At 43.7% G+C, this 20187-nt stretch overlaps 1 protein-coding gene across 1 annotated transcript; it reads right to left on the reverse strand.

The window, feature by feature from the left end:
* Window positions 1–6826: 6826 nt before the first annotated feature.
* On the reverse strand, window positions 6827–14634 carry LOC114702834 (protein FAM104A-like). Its single transcript, XM_037199261.1, has 3 exons — window positions 14430–14634; window positions 14023–14122; window positions 6827–7135 (listed from the first exon to the last, which is right to left on the reverse strand). The coding sequence occupies exons 1-3, from the start codon at window positions 14441–14443 to the stop codon at window positions 6902–6904; spliced, it is 348 nt and encodes a 115-aa protein (XP_037055156.1). The 5' UTR covers window positions 14444–14634; the 3' UTR covers window positions 6827–6901.
* Between the last annotated feature and the right edge of the window lie 5553 nt (window positions 14635–20187).

The following is a 20187-nucleotide window of genomic DNA, read 5'->3' on the forward strand; positions in this document are numbered from 1 at the left end:
AAATGAAAATGGGACATAACAACAGACATTGAGGAAATCCAGAGAATTATAAGGTCATATTTCAAAAACCTCTACTCCACAAAAATGGAAAACCTAAAAGAAATGGACATTTTTCTGGATAAGTACCACATACCTAAGTTAAATCAAGACCAGATAAACTATTTAAATAACCCAATAACCCTAAGGAAATAGAAACAGTCATTAAAAGTCTCCCAACCAAAAAAAGCCCAGGACCAGATGGTTTCAGCACAGAATTCTACCAGATCTTCAAAGAAGAGTTAATACCAATACTCTCTAAATTGTTCCACATAATAGAAACAGAAGGAACATTACCAAACTCCTTCTATGAGGCTACAATTACCCTGATTCCTAAACCAAGCAAGGATACAACAAAGAAAGAAAACTACAGACCGATCTCCCTCATGAACATTGATGCAAAAATACTCAATAAAATATTGGCAAACAGACTCCAAGAACACATCAGAACAATTATCCACCATGATCAAGTAGGCTTCATCCCAGGGATGCAAGGGTGGTTCAACATACGAAAGTCCATCAACGTAATACACCATATAAACAAACTCAAAGAAAAAAACCACATGATCATCTCACTAGATGCAGAAAAGGCATTTGACAAAATCCAACACCCTTTCATGATAAAAGTCTTGGAGCGATCAGGAATACAGGGAACATACCTAATCATAATAAAGGCAATATATAGCAAACCAACAGCCAACATCAAATTAAATGGAGAGAAACTCAAAGCAATTCCACTAAAATCAGGAACGAGACAAGGCTGTCCACTCTCCCCATACTTATTCAATATAGTACTTGAAGTTCTAGCCAGAGCAATAAGACAACATAAGGAGATTAAGGGGATACAAATTGGAAAGGAAGAAGTCAAGCTTTCCCTATTTGCAGATGACATGATAGTATACTTGAGTGACCCCAAAGATTCCACCCAGGAATTGATAAAGCTTATAAACACCTTCAGCAACATAGCAGGATACAAGATCAACTCAAAAAAAATCAGTAGCCTTCCTATATACAATGGACAAAGAAGCTGAGAAGACAATTATAGATACATCACCCTTTACAATAGCCAAAAATGACATAAAATACCTTTGGTAACACTAACCAAGCAAGTGAAGGACCTATATGACAAGAACTTTAAGTCCCTGAAAAAAGAAATTGAAGAAGATGTCAGAAAATGGAAGGATCTCCCATGCTCATGGATAGGCAGGGTTAACATAGTAAAAATGGCAATCTTACCAAAAGCAATCTACAGATTCAATGCAATCCCCATCAAAATACCAACACAATTCTTCACAGACCTGGAAAGAATAATACTCAACTTCATATGGAAAAACAAAAAACCCAGGATAGCTAAAAGAAACCTGTACAATAAAACAACTTCTGGAGGCATCACAATCCCTGACTTCAAGCTCTACTATAGAGCTACAGTAATAAAAACAGCTTGGTATTGGCATAAAAACCGACATGTGGACCAATGGAATCGAATTGAAGACCCTGACATTAACCCACATACCTATGGACATATAATTTTTGACAAAGAAGCCAAAAGTGTACAATGGAAAAAAGAAAGCATCTTCAACAAATGGTGCTGGCATAACTGGATATCAACGTGTAGAAGGCTGCAAATAGATCCATATCTGTCACCGTGCACAAAACTTAAGTCCAAGTGGATCAAAGACCTCAACATAAATCCAGCTACTCTAAACCTGCTAGAAGAGAAAGTAGGAAGTAGACTTGAACGCATTGCCATAGGAGATCACTTCCTAAATATAACACCAGTAGCACAGACACTGAGACAAACAATCAATCAATGGGACCTCTTGAAACTGAGAAGCTTTTGTAGAGCAAAGGATACGGTCAACAAGGCAAAGCGACAGCCTACAGAATGGGAAAAGATCTTCACCAACCCCACAGGTGACAGAGGACTGATATCCAGAAAATATAAGGAACTCAAGAAATTAGATATCAAAACGACCAACAGTCCAATTGAGAAATGGGCTTTAGAACTAAACAGAATTCTCAACAGAGGAAACCCAAATGGCTGAAAGACATTTAAGGAATTGCTCAACATCCCTAATCATCAGGGAAATGCAAATCAAAACAACTCTGAGATACCACCTTACGCCTGTCAGAGTGGCTAAGATCAAAAACACTGTATGCTGGAGAGGTTGTGGAACTAGGGGAACTCTCCTCCACTGCTGGTGGGAATGCAAGTTTGAACAACCACTTTGGAAATCAATATGGCGCTTTCTTAGAAAATTGGGAATCAATCTCCCCCATGATCCAGCTATACCACTTTTGGGCATATACCCAAAAAATGCTCAATCATACCACAAGAGCACTTGCTCAGCTATGTTCATACCAGCATTGTTTGTAATAGCCAAAACCTGGAAACAACCTAGATGCCCTTCAACTGAAGAATGGATAAATAAATTGTGGCACATATACACAATGGAATACTACTCAGCAGAGAAAAACAATGACATCATACGGTTTGCAGACAAATGGACCGATCTAGAAAAAATCATCCTGAGTGAGGTGACCCAGACTCAGAAAGACAAATATGGTATGTACTCACTCATAGGAAGATGCTAGATGTGGAACAAGGATGACTGGACTGCTACTCACATCACCAGTGAGGCTACCTGGAAAACGAGACCCCAAAAAAGACACGGAGAAATAGATGAGATCTACATGAACAGCCTGGTCATGAGTGGGAACAATGAAGGGCGACGGTCGAGGGAAAGAGAGTGGGAGATCCTAGCTGGATCAAGAAAAGAGAGGGAGAACAAGGAATAGGAGACCATGGTAAATGAAGACCACATGAGAAGGGGAGGAAGCAGAGAGCTAGGGAGGCCCACGGAGATCCACAAAGATACCCCCACAAAAGACTGCTGGCAATGGTCGAGAGACAGCAGGAACTGACCTACTCTGGGATAGGATGGCCAGACACCCTGTTAGTTGTGCCATAAACCCCATCCAAGGAAGGTCTGAGGAATCTGGATGCAGACATCCACGGCTGGGCCCCTGGTGGATCACTGGGAGTCTAATTAGTGAGAAAGAAGAGGGTTTATATGAGCGAGAATTGTTGAAGCCAAAGTTGGATAAAGCACAGGGACAAATAACCAAATGAATGGAAGCACAGGATCTATGAACCAAAGGCTGAGGGGCCCCCAACTGGATCAGGCCCCTGAACGGGTGAGACAGTCATTTGGCTTGATCTGTTTGGGAGGCAGCTGTGTGTTGGTGCCGGGTCCTGGGCTCATTGCATGAGTTGGCTGTTTGAATCCTGAGACATATGCAGGGACGCTTGGCTCGATCTGGGAGGGGGGGACTGGACCTGGCTGGACTGAGTCTACCAGGTCGATCCCGGTCCTGGGGGAGACCTTGATCTAGAGGAGGTGGGAATGGGGGGTGGGGTGGGGGAGGGGGAGGGGGCGAGAGTGGGAGAACAGGGGAATCTGTGGCTATTATGTTGAACTAAATGATGTTGTAAAATAAATTTACTAAAACAAAAAAAAATACAGTGGCCAAAAGTGTGGCAAAGGCCAGTCAATCAGGATTGTAACAGTATTGGACCTCTCACAGAGGTGTGCTATGATTATGCACGTGGTCCCTATTAAACTCTCTTACTTTAAAGAAACACACACACAGAGAGAGAGAGAGAGAGAGAGAGAGAGAGAGAGAGAGAGAGAGAGAGAGAGAGAGAGAGAGAGAGACTGAGAGGTGACCCATCCAGCAGGCCAGGTTATTCGAGGGTCTCTAGGAGGGACCACCTGGGAATCAATGGGGGGCGAGAGGGAAAGGAGACCAAGCGCATGAAGAAAGACAGAGTCAGTCTGAGTTGCATCAAGGTCTCCTTTACTGACTGGGTGTTAGAGCTTATAAACAGGGCTTCAGGTAGGGAGGGGGAGCAGGAGGAGTGAGGAGAGGACAAAGAAAATTCCTAAGGGAGGGTCAGCAGGAGGTCGCTTTGGTCCCAGGCCCCTGCAGCTAGCTGATTTAGTACAGGCTCCAAGAAGTTTATTTAATCGTACATTCTGTGGTTAAGCTAAGAGCCTCCTATTTACACGAGGCTTGATAAATCGTGGAAGGTTACACAGGTTCAAGACACAGCTGTAGGGAGTCGGTCCCCAACAGAGAGGTCCACCTTGTGAAGAATTCTGCGTCTCTCCCCTCTTGTCTTGGTTCATACCTTTAACCATTTCTTTTTTTCAGAATTCATCCTGACCACAATCACCCACATCTGATACTAAGCATTACAGGATGAGATAAGAGTTGCTAATTAGAGTCAGCTCTGAAATCTGCCTCAATTGGTGGGGATACAAATGATCTTATTACATAGATCTTACAGGATAGGGGAAAATAATGATAATATAGAGAATGGCACAAGATTCAGAAAATCCTGTAAGTTAGGGTTTGATGGAGAGCTCAAAGTGACCTTTGTTTCAGTCTGTTCTGTGTTGTGGTCAAGTAGACAGAAAAGGATTCCCCAGAGGAAATGATCTAATGGTCATGTTAATCTGCAGCAGGGACCATGTGAGAGTAGGTAGAAAGGACAGAACGAAGACTGTAATGTCATGCAGGTGACGGTCATGTCTCCCATGTGAAAAGTCACAAAGTGAAACCAGTGCCATCTGCCAGTGGCCCAACCGAGGAACTTCACAATAATGCTGGTGATAAGACATCCAGGAAGGAATACATGAGAAACTCCTCTGCCCATTAGGACTTGTCCAGGGATCATTCAATGGGTACAAACAAGGTCACCATAAAGTTTGTTTCTCAAATTCCTTCTTGCGTAACTTGAGTCAAGATATCCCTCTTGTCTGTGGCCATGAATAGACAAGCCCATCCCGACTAAAGATGTTCAATTCCTCCATGCATCTAATAGTAGTTGTGTATGAAGAACCAGCAGAGGATGTGGGTTTCAGGTCAAAGTTCTTGATTTGGAGATGGAGGGAGTCAAGTCAGGGAGAGAGCGAGGGAGGGAGAGCTAGAGAGAGAGTGAAGGTCAGAGATGGAGGGAGACAGTGTGTGTGAGAGAGAGGCAGGTGGGGCAGACAGAGAAGCAGAGAGCAGAAGAAAGGAAGAGAGAGACTGTTCTCAGTCTCTGGTCCACTGTATGCATCATGGATGGCATCACTAGGCTTAAATACTGTCTAGTTGCACAATGCCATGAGTGGGCATCTCCTGCTGAAGTGTCTAGAATCACCAGGCCTTGCCTACAACAGCCCACCTACATTAGAGGAGAGGGAGCTTGTACTAGGTTGAAAAGACCTGGTTTTCAACTCTGGTGTTCTTTCTCTGCAGTTATGTGCCTCAAGCTGCTCATGGACTCCTGCCACGTTCTTCAGGATCTGATGGACAGGTGGGTGACTTGTGTCATGTTTCCCTCCCTGCCTCTGACTTCTAAAGCTCACCCTACTTCTGTCTCAAGGGGTGTTGGGAGGAACTCACTGGAGTGCAGCACATACTAGGTTGTTCCTAGAGGCCAGTTAGGTCCTTACTCCCTAAAAACAAGCCTCGTATCACCCTTGGTGACACCTTCTGTCCTTGTTCCAGATACTTGATTCTTCACTGGAAAAGGATCCCTTCTCTTGCCTGCTGGTTACTTACAAAATAATTGTACTTTACATGAGGGACCGTTGTGGAGGATGAGGTTACACCATTCCAATAAGGACTTGGGATCTGTTAGGTCCTAGGCTCGTGATAAGCAGTTAAATAACTTGCAAAAGACAGTAAGGTGTTGACACGGGACAAGAGATGAAGCAGGCAGATTTCCAGGACTTTGAGTCCAGCTAGAGGTAAATAGTCATTCCAGTTCCTGCTTGGTGACATGGTCAGAGCCCGACTTCAAAAACAAACCAAATAATCACTTTAGAAAGATCAGACATGATGGCACAAAGCAGTGAATCCACTGGAAGCAGAAGCAGGCTGAGCTCCTTGTGTTCCACTGGCCCACCCTCCCCCAAAGAACCCTATGGATTTTGATGATGTGAGATGCCCTCTTCACCGTGAAAGACTTGTTATAGAACGGACAGTCATCCCACCCAGCTCTACAAGACCTCTGAGTCAGATATCATGTCCAGTAGCTTAGACTTTATCAACATTAGACATAATAAATGGAACTATAAGGAACAATACATAAGTGGTTCACAAGTAGATTTTGCACTTAAGCCACGGCATTGCTATGCACTTCTCTGACAGAATTACAAGTCCTTTGCACAAGGTATGAAGGGCACACACAGGAGCACTAAAGGAAGAAGGCTTCTCCCTTGGAATACAAAGAGTGCAGTTACTAGACACAGGCTTCACATGTACAACTGCATGGCTGACATTGGCACCATTGTAAGTAGAGATTGATTTCTGTAGAGTATCTCCCTTCTGAGGAGCGGCCCTGTCAGTCATTTCAGAATGAGAACCAGTCACATTCTCCCTCCTACACAATGCTCATTACCGCTTGGTGTTGGCTTGTCTCTTGTTGCTGTTTCTTCTTTCAAGTTTTAATGAAAACCAGCCATTCATTTTTGGGACACTTAGCTTTTCAGAAGGAGTCACATTTTAAAACGACATTTAACACAGACCCTAGATGAGTGACTTGGAACCCAACCGGAAATGGACATATAAGTCATTCAATATCAAGAGATGTCCTCATGTTGCAATTTTAACATGAACAGGACATCAGACTTGACAGAAAACATATCAAACTGTCATGAAGGACCATTTGAAATCGCAGTGGTGGAGCAAAACAGCAAAAGATTACAAATGCCCATTGACCTCTTACTGAAAATACAGACAAAAGCCAAGACTGCTTTATGTGAATGCCATTGCTTTTTATAGACAAGGGAGGAGGACGCCTAGGTGATCATGCCAGAGATTGTCCTCTCTGCTGCAGTTTGTAGAAATGAGCCTCCTTCAGGATCTGGTTTATGAAGGAGTAAGGACCTTGGTCTTGGCCCAGTGCATAGTCCTCATGGTAGAACTCAGGGACTTCGCAGTTAAGTTCAGCATGGTCCGGGTTTAAGCTGCTCTTTGGAACACTTTCTCTGTTGGGGTTATTGATGTTGCTGTGGATCTTTTCATTATCACTGCTTGACGACTGGAAGGAGAAAGACAGAAGGAGGATGGCTATTATGATACTGTCATCATTTCCTGGTCAGCTTGAAGAATACTGGCATCACACTCTACAAAAGGCTTCACAGTCTATAAAGTGCAATCACTTGGTGAAAGAAGTCTCAGAGGAACCCAGACAAACTATACCCCTTAAAGGCCTCCAGTGTAAAAATCTAGATGTAGCAATTTTACTGTATATTTTGCTTATAAACACTCAAAAGCGAGGTAACCTATCACATTGAATAAAATCACCCACTACACACTCTGGTTTCCCTTAGGTAGATTTACTTTCTTGGTTGTTTGGTGTGGGTTCTTTCTTTCATTCTTTCTTCTTTCTTTTTTTCTGCTGGGCTATATTCTGAACAATATGGCAAGTAGGGGAACCATCAGAAACGGGAGCATATTTGGTTTACACTCTTGTGACATGAAGATTATAGTATCATATGGAGAGGAATATAGTACATTAAGGGGCTGAGGATATGGTGACATGGGTAGAGAGCTCACCTAGCACACAGGAAATACTGGGTTGAAGCCCAGTTTAGCACACCAGGTGCTGAGAAGAACTGGTGTAGAACCAGGTGGAGTTTGGAGGATCAGAATGTCAAGGTTATGATCATCTTAAGCAAAATAGTCATGTTAAGGTAAACTTTATCCATCTGAGACTCTGCCTGTGAGAACTTAAAGAAAAACTCACAGTCCTGAATGAAATTCTTCAGAGACATTGTGAAGAAAATAGTAGATGAGGAGCTTCTCATTTCTAGTTGACATAAAATTTTTATCTCACTTATGTAGAGGCATCATAATTACAATAATGTTCATTGATGGTTTTTACAACTTCAGCATCTCAAATATTAACAACCAGAAATCACTAAACACTTTTTACAAGGGAAAAACTGGCAGGGTATATTAGCACATACCTGTTTCACCAGCACTTGGGAAGCAGAGGTAGGAGGATCGGGAGGCCAGTCTGGATTACATAGGGAGTTCCAGGCCAGTCCTAGCTGTGTATTGAAAATCTGCCAAAACAGCGAGCCAGACAGGTATTCAGGCAGGCAGAGAAGAAAAAAAGTATAAACAACAAAAAGAAGGCCTAAGTAAATGTAATTAATCTAAACGATACTATGTCTGTTAATTAAATAGAGTCTACAGGCACATTTCTGGTAACAAGGAGCGTACTGATGTGGTTTTGATGATATAGAATGATGTTCCTGATTTCTTATGGTATGTCATTTGAAATTTGAAGGGTAGTTAATAAATGTCAACACTAATAATTGGTTGGAAACACACTAATGTTGTCTTAGTTACTTTCTATTGTTCTGAAGATACCATGACTAAGGTGGCTTACAGTAGCGCTATTGGAGACCTACTGTTTCAGAGGGTAGTTAGAGTCTGTGACCACCATGGACGCTGCATGGCAGCAGGAAAGCAGGCATGGGAGCATATAATGGGACACACAACCACGAGGCAAAGAGAGAGAGAGACAGACAGACAGACAGACAGACAGACACAGACAGACAGCAAGTGCAAACTGGGAATGGCATGGAATGGGGGTTTGAAACCTCAAAGCCCACCCTCATAGTGACACACCTCCTCCAACAAGGCCACACCTCCTAATCCTTCCCAAACGGATTTAGCTACTGAGGATCAAGCATTTATATATATGAGCTATTGGAGCCTTTCTTCCTCAAACTACCACACTCTTAGACAGCTTGAGACAGGAAAACATTATTTCTAGGTTTGGGATATCTTTGCTTTCCATCTCATCTATAGCAAGAGGTTTATAGACAAAGATTCACTTTGTAAGTAACTGAATCACACAATGCTACTACACTGCCAATCAAAATCGAAGTGAGACTCAGTTCCTCCTGACTTCCAACAAGAGATTAGAGAAATGAAGTGCAGTGCTGGAGAAGAGACCTTGGGAAGAGTGCTCAGTGTGCTCCATTGTGGCGAAGACAGACTAACCTCCCACTCCCCAACAGTGCTTTCTCCATCCACAGTGGCGAGTCATCTAATCAAGAGTCCTCCCACTTACAAAGCCTGGACAATGTAACAGTCCTGCTGTGAGAATGACCTTGAGCAGGAATCTTTCAATTAAGAAATAGTTATGATGCAGGACCAACTGTGAATTGGTTTACTGCTTGATTGGCTTGCCCTTTTGACAGCCCAAACTGCTCTTCATAGCAGAAATATTTTCACCTTCCTCCACCTCAGTTTCAGAGGGGAGTTCTCTTCCCAGAACATAAAAGACCTGAAATGCTTCAAGACTGTCCAAAATTTTATTGACACATGAATGCTTCTTAGCATGTACTGACTGGTCCCAGAAATATCTCTTCAGAACGCCCACTCAAGTAGGAAACCCAATTCTTTAGGGGAAAAAAAAAGAAGATTAATTGGCTGGGTTGTAGTGGCACATGCCTTTAATTCCAGCACCTGAGGCATGAGGAAGTTGGATTTCTGTGAGTTCAAGGCAAATTGGACTACAGAATGGGTTTCAGGACAGCAAGGCCTATACAGAAAAACCCTGTCTTGAAAACAAACAAACAAACAAAAGAGATTGATTGGTTCATGTCTTGTTGAGTATATGCTATGTGCACCATGAGTACTTAGGTGCCTGTGCAGGACAGAACAGGGGGATGCAAGCCCTCCAACTGGAGTTACACGTGGAAGGAAACCCCTCAGTATGGATGTCCATGTCCTCTGAAAGAGAGGCTACTGTTCCCAACTGCTCAGCCATCTCTTCAGCCACACAAAGCCCACTCTTGTTTATCTGCACTCTCCACATAGGTTAGCACTTGTTTTGGGCACGCCCTTGCAGGTCCACACACTCTATAATATAAAAGCATATGTAATAAAAATCTGGGGAAGAACACCTCACCATTTAAAGATTCCAGATGTGCTAAACAATGATGATGTGGCCCAGGCGCATGTGCATGAGCAAGGTTATACTTTGTTCAAGGCCTTAATAAAGTCTGCATGTTTGCCTCAGAGCCAAAGAAGCTGTGTGGCCAGCAGAGAACAGGTAGAGCTCTATTTGAGGACAGGACAGAGAATCACATGTGGTGCTTTTTTCTCAGTAGACTCAGAGCCATACTCACTTGGGCTGCACTTGTGAGAGAATGCCTGGGTAGACACATGCCCTTGGGATGCCCAATCTACCCAAACACATGCTTGTGTATTTACTAATGGAGCAGGAATCTCATCCTGTCCCCAGAGGCCCCTGAGCTGGAACTGACCCAAAAGCCTCTTCTCTGAGAACTTGCTTTCATGGCTGACTACCTTTCTTGAGTACAAGCTTGCACAAGAGGGATGCATCCAGCAGTCCTACCCAGCTAAGAAGCCTGTGAACCACAACAACCAACACGGTCAGATAACCCTAAGGGTGCGACTGTGGCACAAACATCAGTGGTAACCTGCAGACCCTTAATCAGCCTTCAGCCCTGATCAGTAGGAGGGAAATCATACCTGGTACAGGAACCCTAGCCAACTACCCAAGGGTAGAAGTAGTAATGGAATCTGGAGAACCAGTAACTGCCACTTTACCAAGACAGTGTATTCCCTAACTACATTTATCTTATACCCACAGAGAAGTGTGGTCTCCATGCATCATCATGGAAACTTCCTTTTGCAACAGACAGAACCATTAAAGAAAAGCACAACTAATGTAAATGCAGAATTGTGGAGCCACCTCACAACGGACACGAGGGAAATAGTGGAAGAGGGGCAGAGAGATTGTTAGAACGGAGAATCATGGAGTTTACAGTGAGACTGTCTTCTAGGAATGACAGAACTGCACCCATAAAGTCTCACCACCAAGAAGGCCTAAGCATGAACAGAAGAACAACCGTGACAGACATGCCCAAGTGGACAGGGAAGGCCTGAGTCACTGAATGTTTCAAAAACAAAACAAAAGGAAACAAAAATAAAACCTATAGGCAACTAAGGGGACAGTGAGAAAAAGAGCACACCATCTGCTTATCCAATTCCAAATGCTCAGTCCAGAAGACATGCATAAAAGTAAGGTTATACTGACGTTCGTAAGATTATAGTGACTTTATTTTTCAGTCCCTGCGTGTGTGTATGTGTGTGTGTGTGTGTGTGAGTGAGTGTGTGTCTGTGTATCTCTGTGTGTGTGTGTGTGAGTGTAATCACATTAAAGAAAAAGAGGTCAAAAATTTGACAGTGAGCAAGAAGGAGGGGTGTATGAAAGGGATTCAGGGGACAAAGGGAAGGGGAGATGATATAATTATATTATGATCTGAAAGAATAAAATAAATGACTGAAGGAAAGGATGAAAGGTACCTGCACCAGCCAGTGTAGGACAGGCAGAATATTAACAGACAGAACAAGAACTCAGGAGTGTGAGGAAGATTTTAAGAGGCAGACACATGATGATAAGATGAGGGTGTGTGGCCCCTACAGAATTTCTCCAGCCATAGAAAGCACAAGAGCCGTCATGGCAAGAACATGTGGAGGCCTGGGCTTTCATGCTGAGAACTCCATTGAGCTGAACAGACAGATATTCTAATGGACAGATGGGAAAGAGGACAAAGAACACGGAGGCCACCCACACAGTTTTGCTAAGTATCCCAACAGGCTGTGCTCATCTTGATGATGTTGGCAGAAACACATGGAACATGCACTGGTACCCAGAGAGTGGAGGAGGAAAGAGTCGCTGAAAGCTCTGTACATACACACAAGAACATCCCAGCCACTGCAGAGGACTCCTGGCTGGGTAAACATACATTCCAGGGGTTGAGTTTAGCAGGCTCCCCAGGTTGAGTTCTCCAGTGTAATCAATGGCCAAGGAAGGGGCAGCTGCAGAAAGTAGGGTGCAGTGAGCAGCTCTAGAAAAGGAACCGCCACAGAGATGGTGGCAGGGATGCAGACAGTAGCTTAGAATGACAGGAGAGAAGGAAGACAGCACCTGGAAGAAGGATGGCAGGTCTCCAGGCTCCACAGGAGGTGGAAAGAGACCTTCAATTGGCTAATGATACAAATGACGGGAAAATGAAAACAGAAGCCAGGTTAATCCCCTGGGAGGTGCTGTTGTGGCTGTACCTCCAGCTAAGGAGCTACTGGGCACTGATGGCTGCTGGAGAAGGAAGAGTCACTTCTCTCTGGGTAGATGGCCCCTGGTCAGTTACCTTGGACTCAGTGGATCACCCCAAGGCTCTGTGCACTTCAGAAGCACTAGCTGGACAGAGTGGGTTAAACAGGTGCATGGATACACAGTGAAAGGGAGGCTCTGACACCTAGACCAATATTGGTTGGGGGAGTCCAGGGTAGAGGTGCAGGGAGAGATTGTAGGTGAAGATGATCAAGAAATATCATATCCACGCATGACCTTTCAAAGAATACAGAAGAGTATTAAAAAGCGATGCTCCTCTCTGGCGGTTCCATATCCTGTGAGGCTGGCAGTTAAATTAACAAGCATGGACTACAAACTGCTAACACCAGAAAGATAAATAAGAGGCTACCACCAGACAGTGATGGTGCATGCCTTTAATCCCAGCACTCGGAAGGCAGAGGCAGGCAAATCTTTGTGGTTCAAGGCCAGCCCGGTCTACAGAGCTAGATTCAGGAAAGGTGCAAAGCTACACAGAGAAACACTGTCTCGAAAAACAAAAACAAAATATATTTAGAAGGCAGAATAAATAGAATTTTAAAAAACAGAGGCTACCAAACATTCCAGCAGACAGCCTAACTCACCCTGCATAAAACAGTGGTGTCACTAAGAGCTGTAGTCCCAACAGCTGGGGAAAATCAAGGATTCGCAGAAGTCTAACCAGAATAGGTAAGAAGCCCCTAATGTATTTTTCCCATTTGTCTTACTGCTGTTTAATTGGAACTTGAGCATTAGTTTCCATGTGATCAATAGCAGAGCGAAGGTCTGGCATCTGTACTAGTGACCCACAGCTACCCCACACTGTCCATTTCTTCTTTTACTCAGCCATCAGGAAAACACTGTGAAGCCATTGTTCTTTATCAGGAAGACAGACATGTACCAAAGCTTTCTGTCTTAGGTTTGCACTACCATGTCTCATATCTTTGTTCCAGGGAGCAGATTTACACATGGAGGTCTAAGGATGCTAACCTTGGAAACAAAGGCCAGTATTCATATTTAGGTGACCATATGCAACAGAAAACTCAGTGGGTCAAGAACACTCCTTGCTTGACTAGGGTAGGTCTGGGTACATTTTATCCAAAACCTACCTGTGTTTGCGTCCCAGAGGAAGGCACATGTTGATAAGCCTTTTATCTCTTGTTCGGGAAAGGAAAAATTGAGCCATGCTTACTCATTACCTGATGAGACTTGTCCAGCAACCCTTTACAATGCTCCCTCCTCACTAAGTTATGCTACCATTCAAACCATGCTGCATTACCACTTACTGGTTGTTAAAGTGAAGTCTGTTGAAGTTGAAATGCCAGCTCTTTAGCACAAGCACCACTAACGATTTCCCAAATCCCTTCCCACAACCCCCACTTGGCTCTTAGGTTTTTCAGGGAGAAAGCAAGAAAGCACTGTAGCTAGTAGCATGCCTCTCTGTTCTTGCAGTTTATTTCTATCCTAACTGCAGAAGGGGTTCGATTCTCCCTCCTCATTTGCAAGGTGGAGGAATTTCTGGAACCCCATTCCTCCTGGTTGTGCCTAGGAAAGCCTCTCTGACAGCCCTGTCTCTGTTCTGATGCACAGTAAAATCACGCTTATGTCAATACTTAAAATCCTGCTCTACCTCAAAGCCATTGCAGGCAAGGAGAAGACTTTCCTGAGGACATCTGGGAGGGTTCTCTTGCCTCGTGGAGATGGAAATGAACACCACAGAGCGGGCAATGAGTCAAGTGGAGAAGCTGGGTGGCCATAGTTCCTACCTCTATAGCATGTGGGTCCTGGAAGGCCTGGTCCTTCTTATTCCTCTTCGAATGACGGGGAAGGTGGGTGTCTTCCTCCTTGTCATCTCTTCTCCTTTTCCTGAAAAGAGTTTTAAAGGGAGAGGAACATCTGTCATCATTCAGCAACTGATCTCTCAGGTGCTTAACTTTCAGCCCCGTGCTGATACCCAAATCCGCAGCCTTGTGTGGGGATCCACCAGTCAGAGCTGCTCTGATGGATTCAGATTCTGCAGGCAGATGGCACTAGGCAGTGGAGGAAACATGTCAAACAGGAATTCTATGTACACCCAAAGCCCAAGTTCAAGTTCCCCAATCAGAATCTTAATGTGAACTACTGCTTGGGACCAAAAACACAAAGATGTTATGATCAAATGTTGAAACTCTACCTGACCAGCCCCATTGTCCACTGAAATAACCGTTCCAGTTTATATGATTTTCAGCTCTGCCATAGGGCAGCTCTCAAGACAGGTGCGGCTTCTAGCGCCTATTTGCTCTTATGTCTCTTCAGCCAGTGGCTAGGAACAGACACTTCCTATGTACTGTCAGATTCTTCCTGTTGCTATGGCGACAACTATTATGTCACTGTAGCTACTTCACTGCCATCATGACACTGTGGCTGATTGCTTCCCTGAAACTGTGTCTAGAAGTGTTTTAATATTTCATTCCCTTACATCTTCCTCCCATGCCCTCTTTCCACATAGAATTAGTTTGTGGTATTTGACAGTATCATTCTTGAATATTCCTCATAAGTTATTATAAGGACATTCTAATATCAGTTATTTAATTAAAGATAACTCCTATATGTTTTTTATGTCATATATATGTCTCAGTTCACTAATTTTCCCTAGTCTATAATCTTGCTTTAGTGCCTGCAAGAACACTTCATGGACAGGTATCTCATTTACTTTAAAGATTTTTCAATTAAACATTGTTTAAAAAATTTAACCTGAAGTTGAGTGGTGGTGGCAGCACCCACCTTTGGTCCCAGGACATGAGAGGCAGAGCCACGTGGAACTCTCTGAGTTCAAATCCAACCTGCTATACAAAGCAAGATCCAGGACAGGCCCCAAAATTACCCTGAGAAACCCTGTCTCCAAAAAATAAAAAGAAAATAGTTAACCAGAATATAAAGTAGAAGTTATACCTAGACAAAGAAGTGTTTACACACATTTCGGGAAGAATCTATTGCCGGTTACACTTTCAAATTTTTCCTAACTTATCTCTTTCCATTGAATGAAATTAGAAGGGACAATTAACTAAATCATAAAAACACTCAGGCTTGTTGCACTTGTGATTTAATGTAAAAATTTCTTTAACAAAATTCCTTCACATGGTGAAAAATTATAAAATATTGCATCTCTAAATCAAATGATATCATCATGGTACAGATGCTATATGAATAAAATTATTCAGGAGATTTGTATATACTTTTATTTTTTTTAAAAAAAATAATATTACCTGTGAGTGTCTTTCCTGAGGTATTTGTACAAAGCAGACTCATATAGTTTTAGCTGCATATGGAAAATGAAAGACTTGTGCAATCTGTTGAATTCTTCAGTCATAAGCTTTCATGTGCAGGGATCATGTCCACAATCATAAGAATATGTTCATAAATTAATGCATTCAATATAGTTAAAAAAATTTAAAGTTACGTTTAAACGTTTATATCTCTCTGTGTGTCTCTATGCAGATACATGTTATGGTCTAAGTGTGGTAGTTGGGAGACAACTTGTTGTAGCTGGCACTTTCCTAATTTCCCATGCATTCTGATTTGAAATAGACCATCAGGCTTGGTCTCAAGGGCCTTTAACCACTTTTATCATTCAATAATTTCATTCATGCACATGATTTTCTCTGATCAGATCTACCATAAAATTTGCCTTCTGTCCCCCCTGCCACTTTTCCGTCCCAGCTTCATGTACTTTGTAGCATCCTCCTGAGACCATGGAATGGTGCCTGTATGTGCACGGCTTTAAGAGTTTCTAATGGAGCAGGGGTCTCCTCTCAGGAACCAAATCCCTAACAAAACTGGATTCCTCCCCAATAATCGTCTACTGCTGATAGCTCCTCAACTAGGGATGTGAAATCAGGAACTGCGTCCTAATCCACGCTGAGATTTTTCCCGGATTGATCTTGTGAACGTGTTGTGCACATGGTCACATCTGCCTTTGAATTCACGTGGGCCACAGTTCTGTCGTGTTGAGCAAATGAATTTTCCCTGAAAATGTCCACCTCTGACTTTTACAATCTTTCCTTCCCCTCTTCTCTCACGGTCCTTGATACTTGGAAGGGACAGATTCATGGTTTAGATGTCCCATTTGGGGAGAGCATTCCAAGTCTCTTATTCTTTCAAGTTGACCATTGAAGGTTTTGGTGTTAATTGCTATCTACTGCAAAACGGGGGCTTTCATATGACTGTTGAGAGATGAAGTAATGTATGGATGTAAAGAAAAGTTAGAGGGAAGTTTAATAATATCTCCATTAAGCAAAGTAATAGCACTAAATTCTCTTTAAGGTGAAACAATTTAGAGACCTTTGGCTGCCAGTACTTTGGTTGGAGGATTATTCCTCAAGGATTTCATCCCCAGTGTCTGTAGGACAATCGAGTCATTATAATCCCTGATTTTCAGCAGCAGCAGAGAGGACCAGACTAGGGAGCACTCCATATCCCAAGTTTTACATTTCTATCTTAGATGCTCGGTTCCTTGAGGCTAACAACTGGGCTGTAGGGTCCAAAGTGTTGGGATCCTTGGCCCCTAAGAGGGGCTATTGTCAGAGGTCCAAAACCTAGACTCTCAAGACCCCTGACCCTCCCAAACACCTGGAACCCTTCCAGGGAGGTGGATCCCACCCTTTTCCATCTCTGGCTCCTCACAGCCTTCTGTCTTTCTTCAGCATCACTGCTCTGGCTCCTCTGTCCTTCTGTTGTCCCTTGTTGCATCCTCTCCTTCTGCTCCCCATCCTTTCTGCCCCAGCCTGTCTGTCCCAAGAACTCTTCCACTGCCCCCTTGCTGCCACTGGTGCTACCACAAGGGCTGCTGCCTCTGCAGGGACAGCAGAGGCTGCTTCTAGGAGTCTGCTGTCTCAGCTACCCTCTCCTGTTAAAGCTACCAGCTTAGCCCAGGGGGTCATGAAAAACAAAACCCCAGACACCAAATTGGCAGAAAGGACGACAAGGGACGTTTTTATAACTGATCTAACATTACAGCAGCAGAGGGCAAGCTGACTCAGAAAGTGAATCATGCTGCCAGCTCATACAGCAAGAATGGGGGTGTGGCAAAAGGCTTTGCATCAGTAACTTCACAACCCTTCATGCTGATGGAGTGTTGTGAACTGCACCCATGGCAGCCATCCCACTGGGCCACCAGGGCATCCCACTGCTGGCCTCTGGTCTGGGTGAAATGGCTGCAGAGCCTTCTGAGGTGTATACCCAGGGCTGTATATTTGCTTTTGATGCCAAAATGCAAACCCATACAAAACCTCTTCAAGCTGTTTGAGAACACCCTGGCAGGTAGAGCACCTTCTGGAGCTGGAGATGGTATGCACATGTCTTGGCACTGCAGTGTACTCAAGGCATCTGTGCACTGCTCCAAGCCACCAGGATACAACCAGGGCACATTGGTCGGCGTCCAAATCAGAGCCGCTTAAGACTGACAGGCACAAGCAGACAGACAGCCTGTGACAAAGTGCAGAGTGAGAGTCTGAGTCACACACAGAGAACATTCAAAGGAGATTTACAGTAGAGTGAAGGGAAGCTCCAGATAGCACTAACAGTTCCAGCATTTAACAGCACTGAAAATTATTTACCAATGATAAGTGGGGCTTAATATCCCGGGCTGGAGTGAGAGGCGGGTCCCTCTGATCTGTCACAGAAGGACAAGCATTACTTGGCATTTTAACCATAATTGATTAAAAGTAATTGGTGTGGGATGGTAGCAGTAAAGGACAGACGTTTTAACAGAAGACAGTAAGTGGGGTAGAGGAGGTCTAAAGCAACCTAAGATGTAAAAGGACATCTAAAGAGCAGTGGGAAATGCAGCGACCACTGTGTCTCCAATTATCTGTGATTTTTCCAGGTAGATCACAGATAATGCAAGCAAAGAGGTACTGTAGAAATCAGGCAGGGGTGTTTTTGTTCTATGGCAGTGAGCAAGACTTTAGACCACATGACAGAAATCCCAGGAGACAGGGTGGCAAGGAAGGCTTAGTGCACACATAAAATATTCACGCTGAAGCCAGATGTGGTGGTGCATGCATTTAAACCCAGCAGTCAAGAGGCAGAGGCATGTGGATCTCTGAATTTGAGGCTAGCATGATCTACAGAGTGAGTTCCAGGACAGTCAGGGCTAGGCAGAGAAACCCTGTCTCAAAATAATAAAGTATCAGAAAAAAAACAAGCTAACATCCCCTCAAACAATTAAACTGAATTCCTTAAGGTCGCCCACTTTAACAGTGAGTCTTCTGAGATTCAGATGGCTTTGGGGTGGGTCTGGCAGTAAGATTCATGGCCACAGAAGAAAGCCCTCAAGGCTATCCTGGGTCTCCTCTCAGGCTGAAGTGGAAATAGTGACAGGGAAGGATTGTGACAATTTGCCAGGGGTTCCTTCGGAGGCATTCACCAAGTCCTAGAAGTTCCTAAAAGGTCCCTGAGTCCAGTGTGCCTAGTGTTCATTGCAAGGGAGGAGGATGTGGAAAGGCCTGACATGGGGCAGCCATGCAGTGAGGAAAAGTGCTATTACTAGGGATCTGGTGGGGTAGGGTAACCAACCTACTGTGTTCCTAAGGGTCTCTGCATCTCAGCTTCTTACCTCTGCCTTGGACAATCCAGAAACTGCAACAGAGCGCACCAGAAAATACGGAATTGGGGGTATGGGACCCAACAGACCACTCTTGAAGGCAAATGAATCTAGTTAATGATGGTGGCACAAATAGGCCCAACTAGAGCTGTCAACCCCTCTGGTGGCATTTTCCTAAGTTACTGCTTGATGTGGAATCTACCTTCCAAATCAAACCTTATCATTGAACGCAGACATATTTTCTTTTGGAAGGCCAGACATGAACTCTCAGAAATGATGGGTTTTCAGACAAGACTGGATGGTCGGTCATGAGGCTTTTACCATATCCTTGAAGGGCACTTTTACTGTGCCCATCTCAACAGGAACTAAACATGTCTGCATGGGCTTTGACTGGGAAGTTTGCCTAGTAGTAAATTCTCTCTGAAACCTTTTGAGTGTATCCTCACCGTTTATAGACCAAGTGCTAACATTTTACACAAATTCGTGCAAAGAAAGCTGTTCTGTCAGGCACATCTTTCTACCAGCAACTTTGTACTCTCAGTGTGGAGTATGAATGTTGAGGAGAGGACTAACGTCAAGGTCAAGGCCAAAGCGATGATCAAATACCTGTGTGTCAGCTTGTACCAAGACCGAGTGCCTTGCTGTTCACAGTGCTGTGTTTTTAAATGCTCAGCTGTTATGTGCACACCTATAAAGACTCCCTGCACTACTGATTTTCAGTGGAGTCTAATGAGGAAACACTGATCCTGGAGGGTTCTATTTTGGCATTACCAGAAGGTGTGTGTTCATCTGCTTCCCAGACATATGTCCTTGCATTAGTTAACAAGTTTCTATGGCTCCTTCTGAGCACAGATGAAAACGGTTTCCAAATTTTTCATGGACAAATGTTTGTAGTAAACTCTCTCTGAAAAGAGCCACAGTAGTAAGAACAAATGTACATGATGGCATTGCACATGGCTTTATAGAAATATATGATTAGATATAGCCTCTTGTTATTTGTGTGTATGAACTATATAGGTGTGATGTATATATCACACTCTTATGGCACACGTATACATCATATATTATTACATGTATCAGTTTTATAAAACCTTTGATTTGCCTCTACATTCCTAGGCCCAGCAGTCCACGGAGGAGCCACACAGAGCAGAGAAACAATTGACTGGCTAGAAGGATGTTACACCTTAAAGGGACCAGTATCAGTACAGGACCTGCTACAAGCTGCAACAGTATTCAAAGTAGGATTTCAGCTGATTATGACAAAGCTAATACCTGGAAGGAGCCAAGGGCCTTCCAGAGGTCAATCTGAGGCTCAAGGAGTCTTGGTAATATTTGGCTTTTGATTATC

Source organism: Peromyscus leucopus, chromosome X (assembly GCF_004664715.2).
Source record: "Peromyscus leucopus breed LL Stock chromosome X, UCI_PerLeu_2.1, whole genome shotgun sequence".
NCBI lineage: Eukaryota > Metazoa > Chordata > Mammalia > Rodentia > Cricetidae > Peromyscus > Peromyscus leucopus.

Coding starts and splice junctions, on each gene's coding strand:
- LOC114702834 (XM_037199261.1), bottom strand. Junction 7,136..14,022: donor AGGACCCACATGCTATAGAG/GTAGGAACTATG, acceptor TTCTCCTTCCAG/TCGTCAAGCAGTGATAATGA.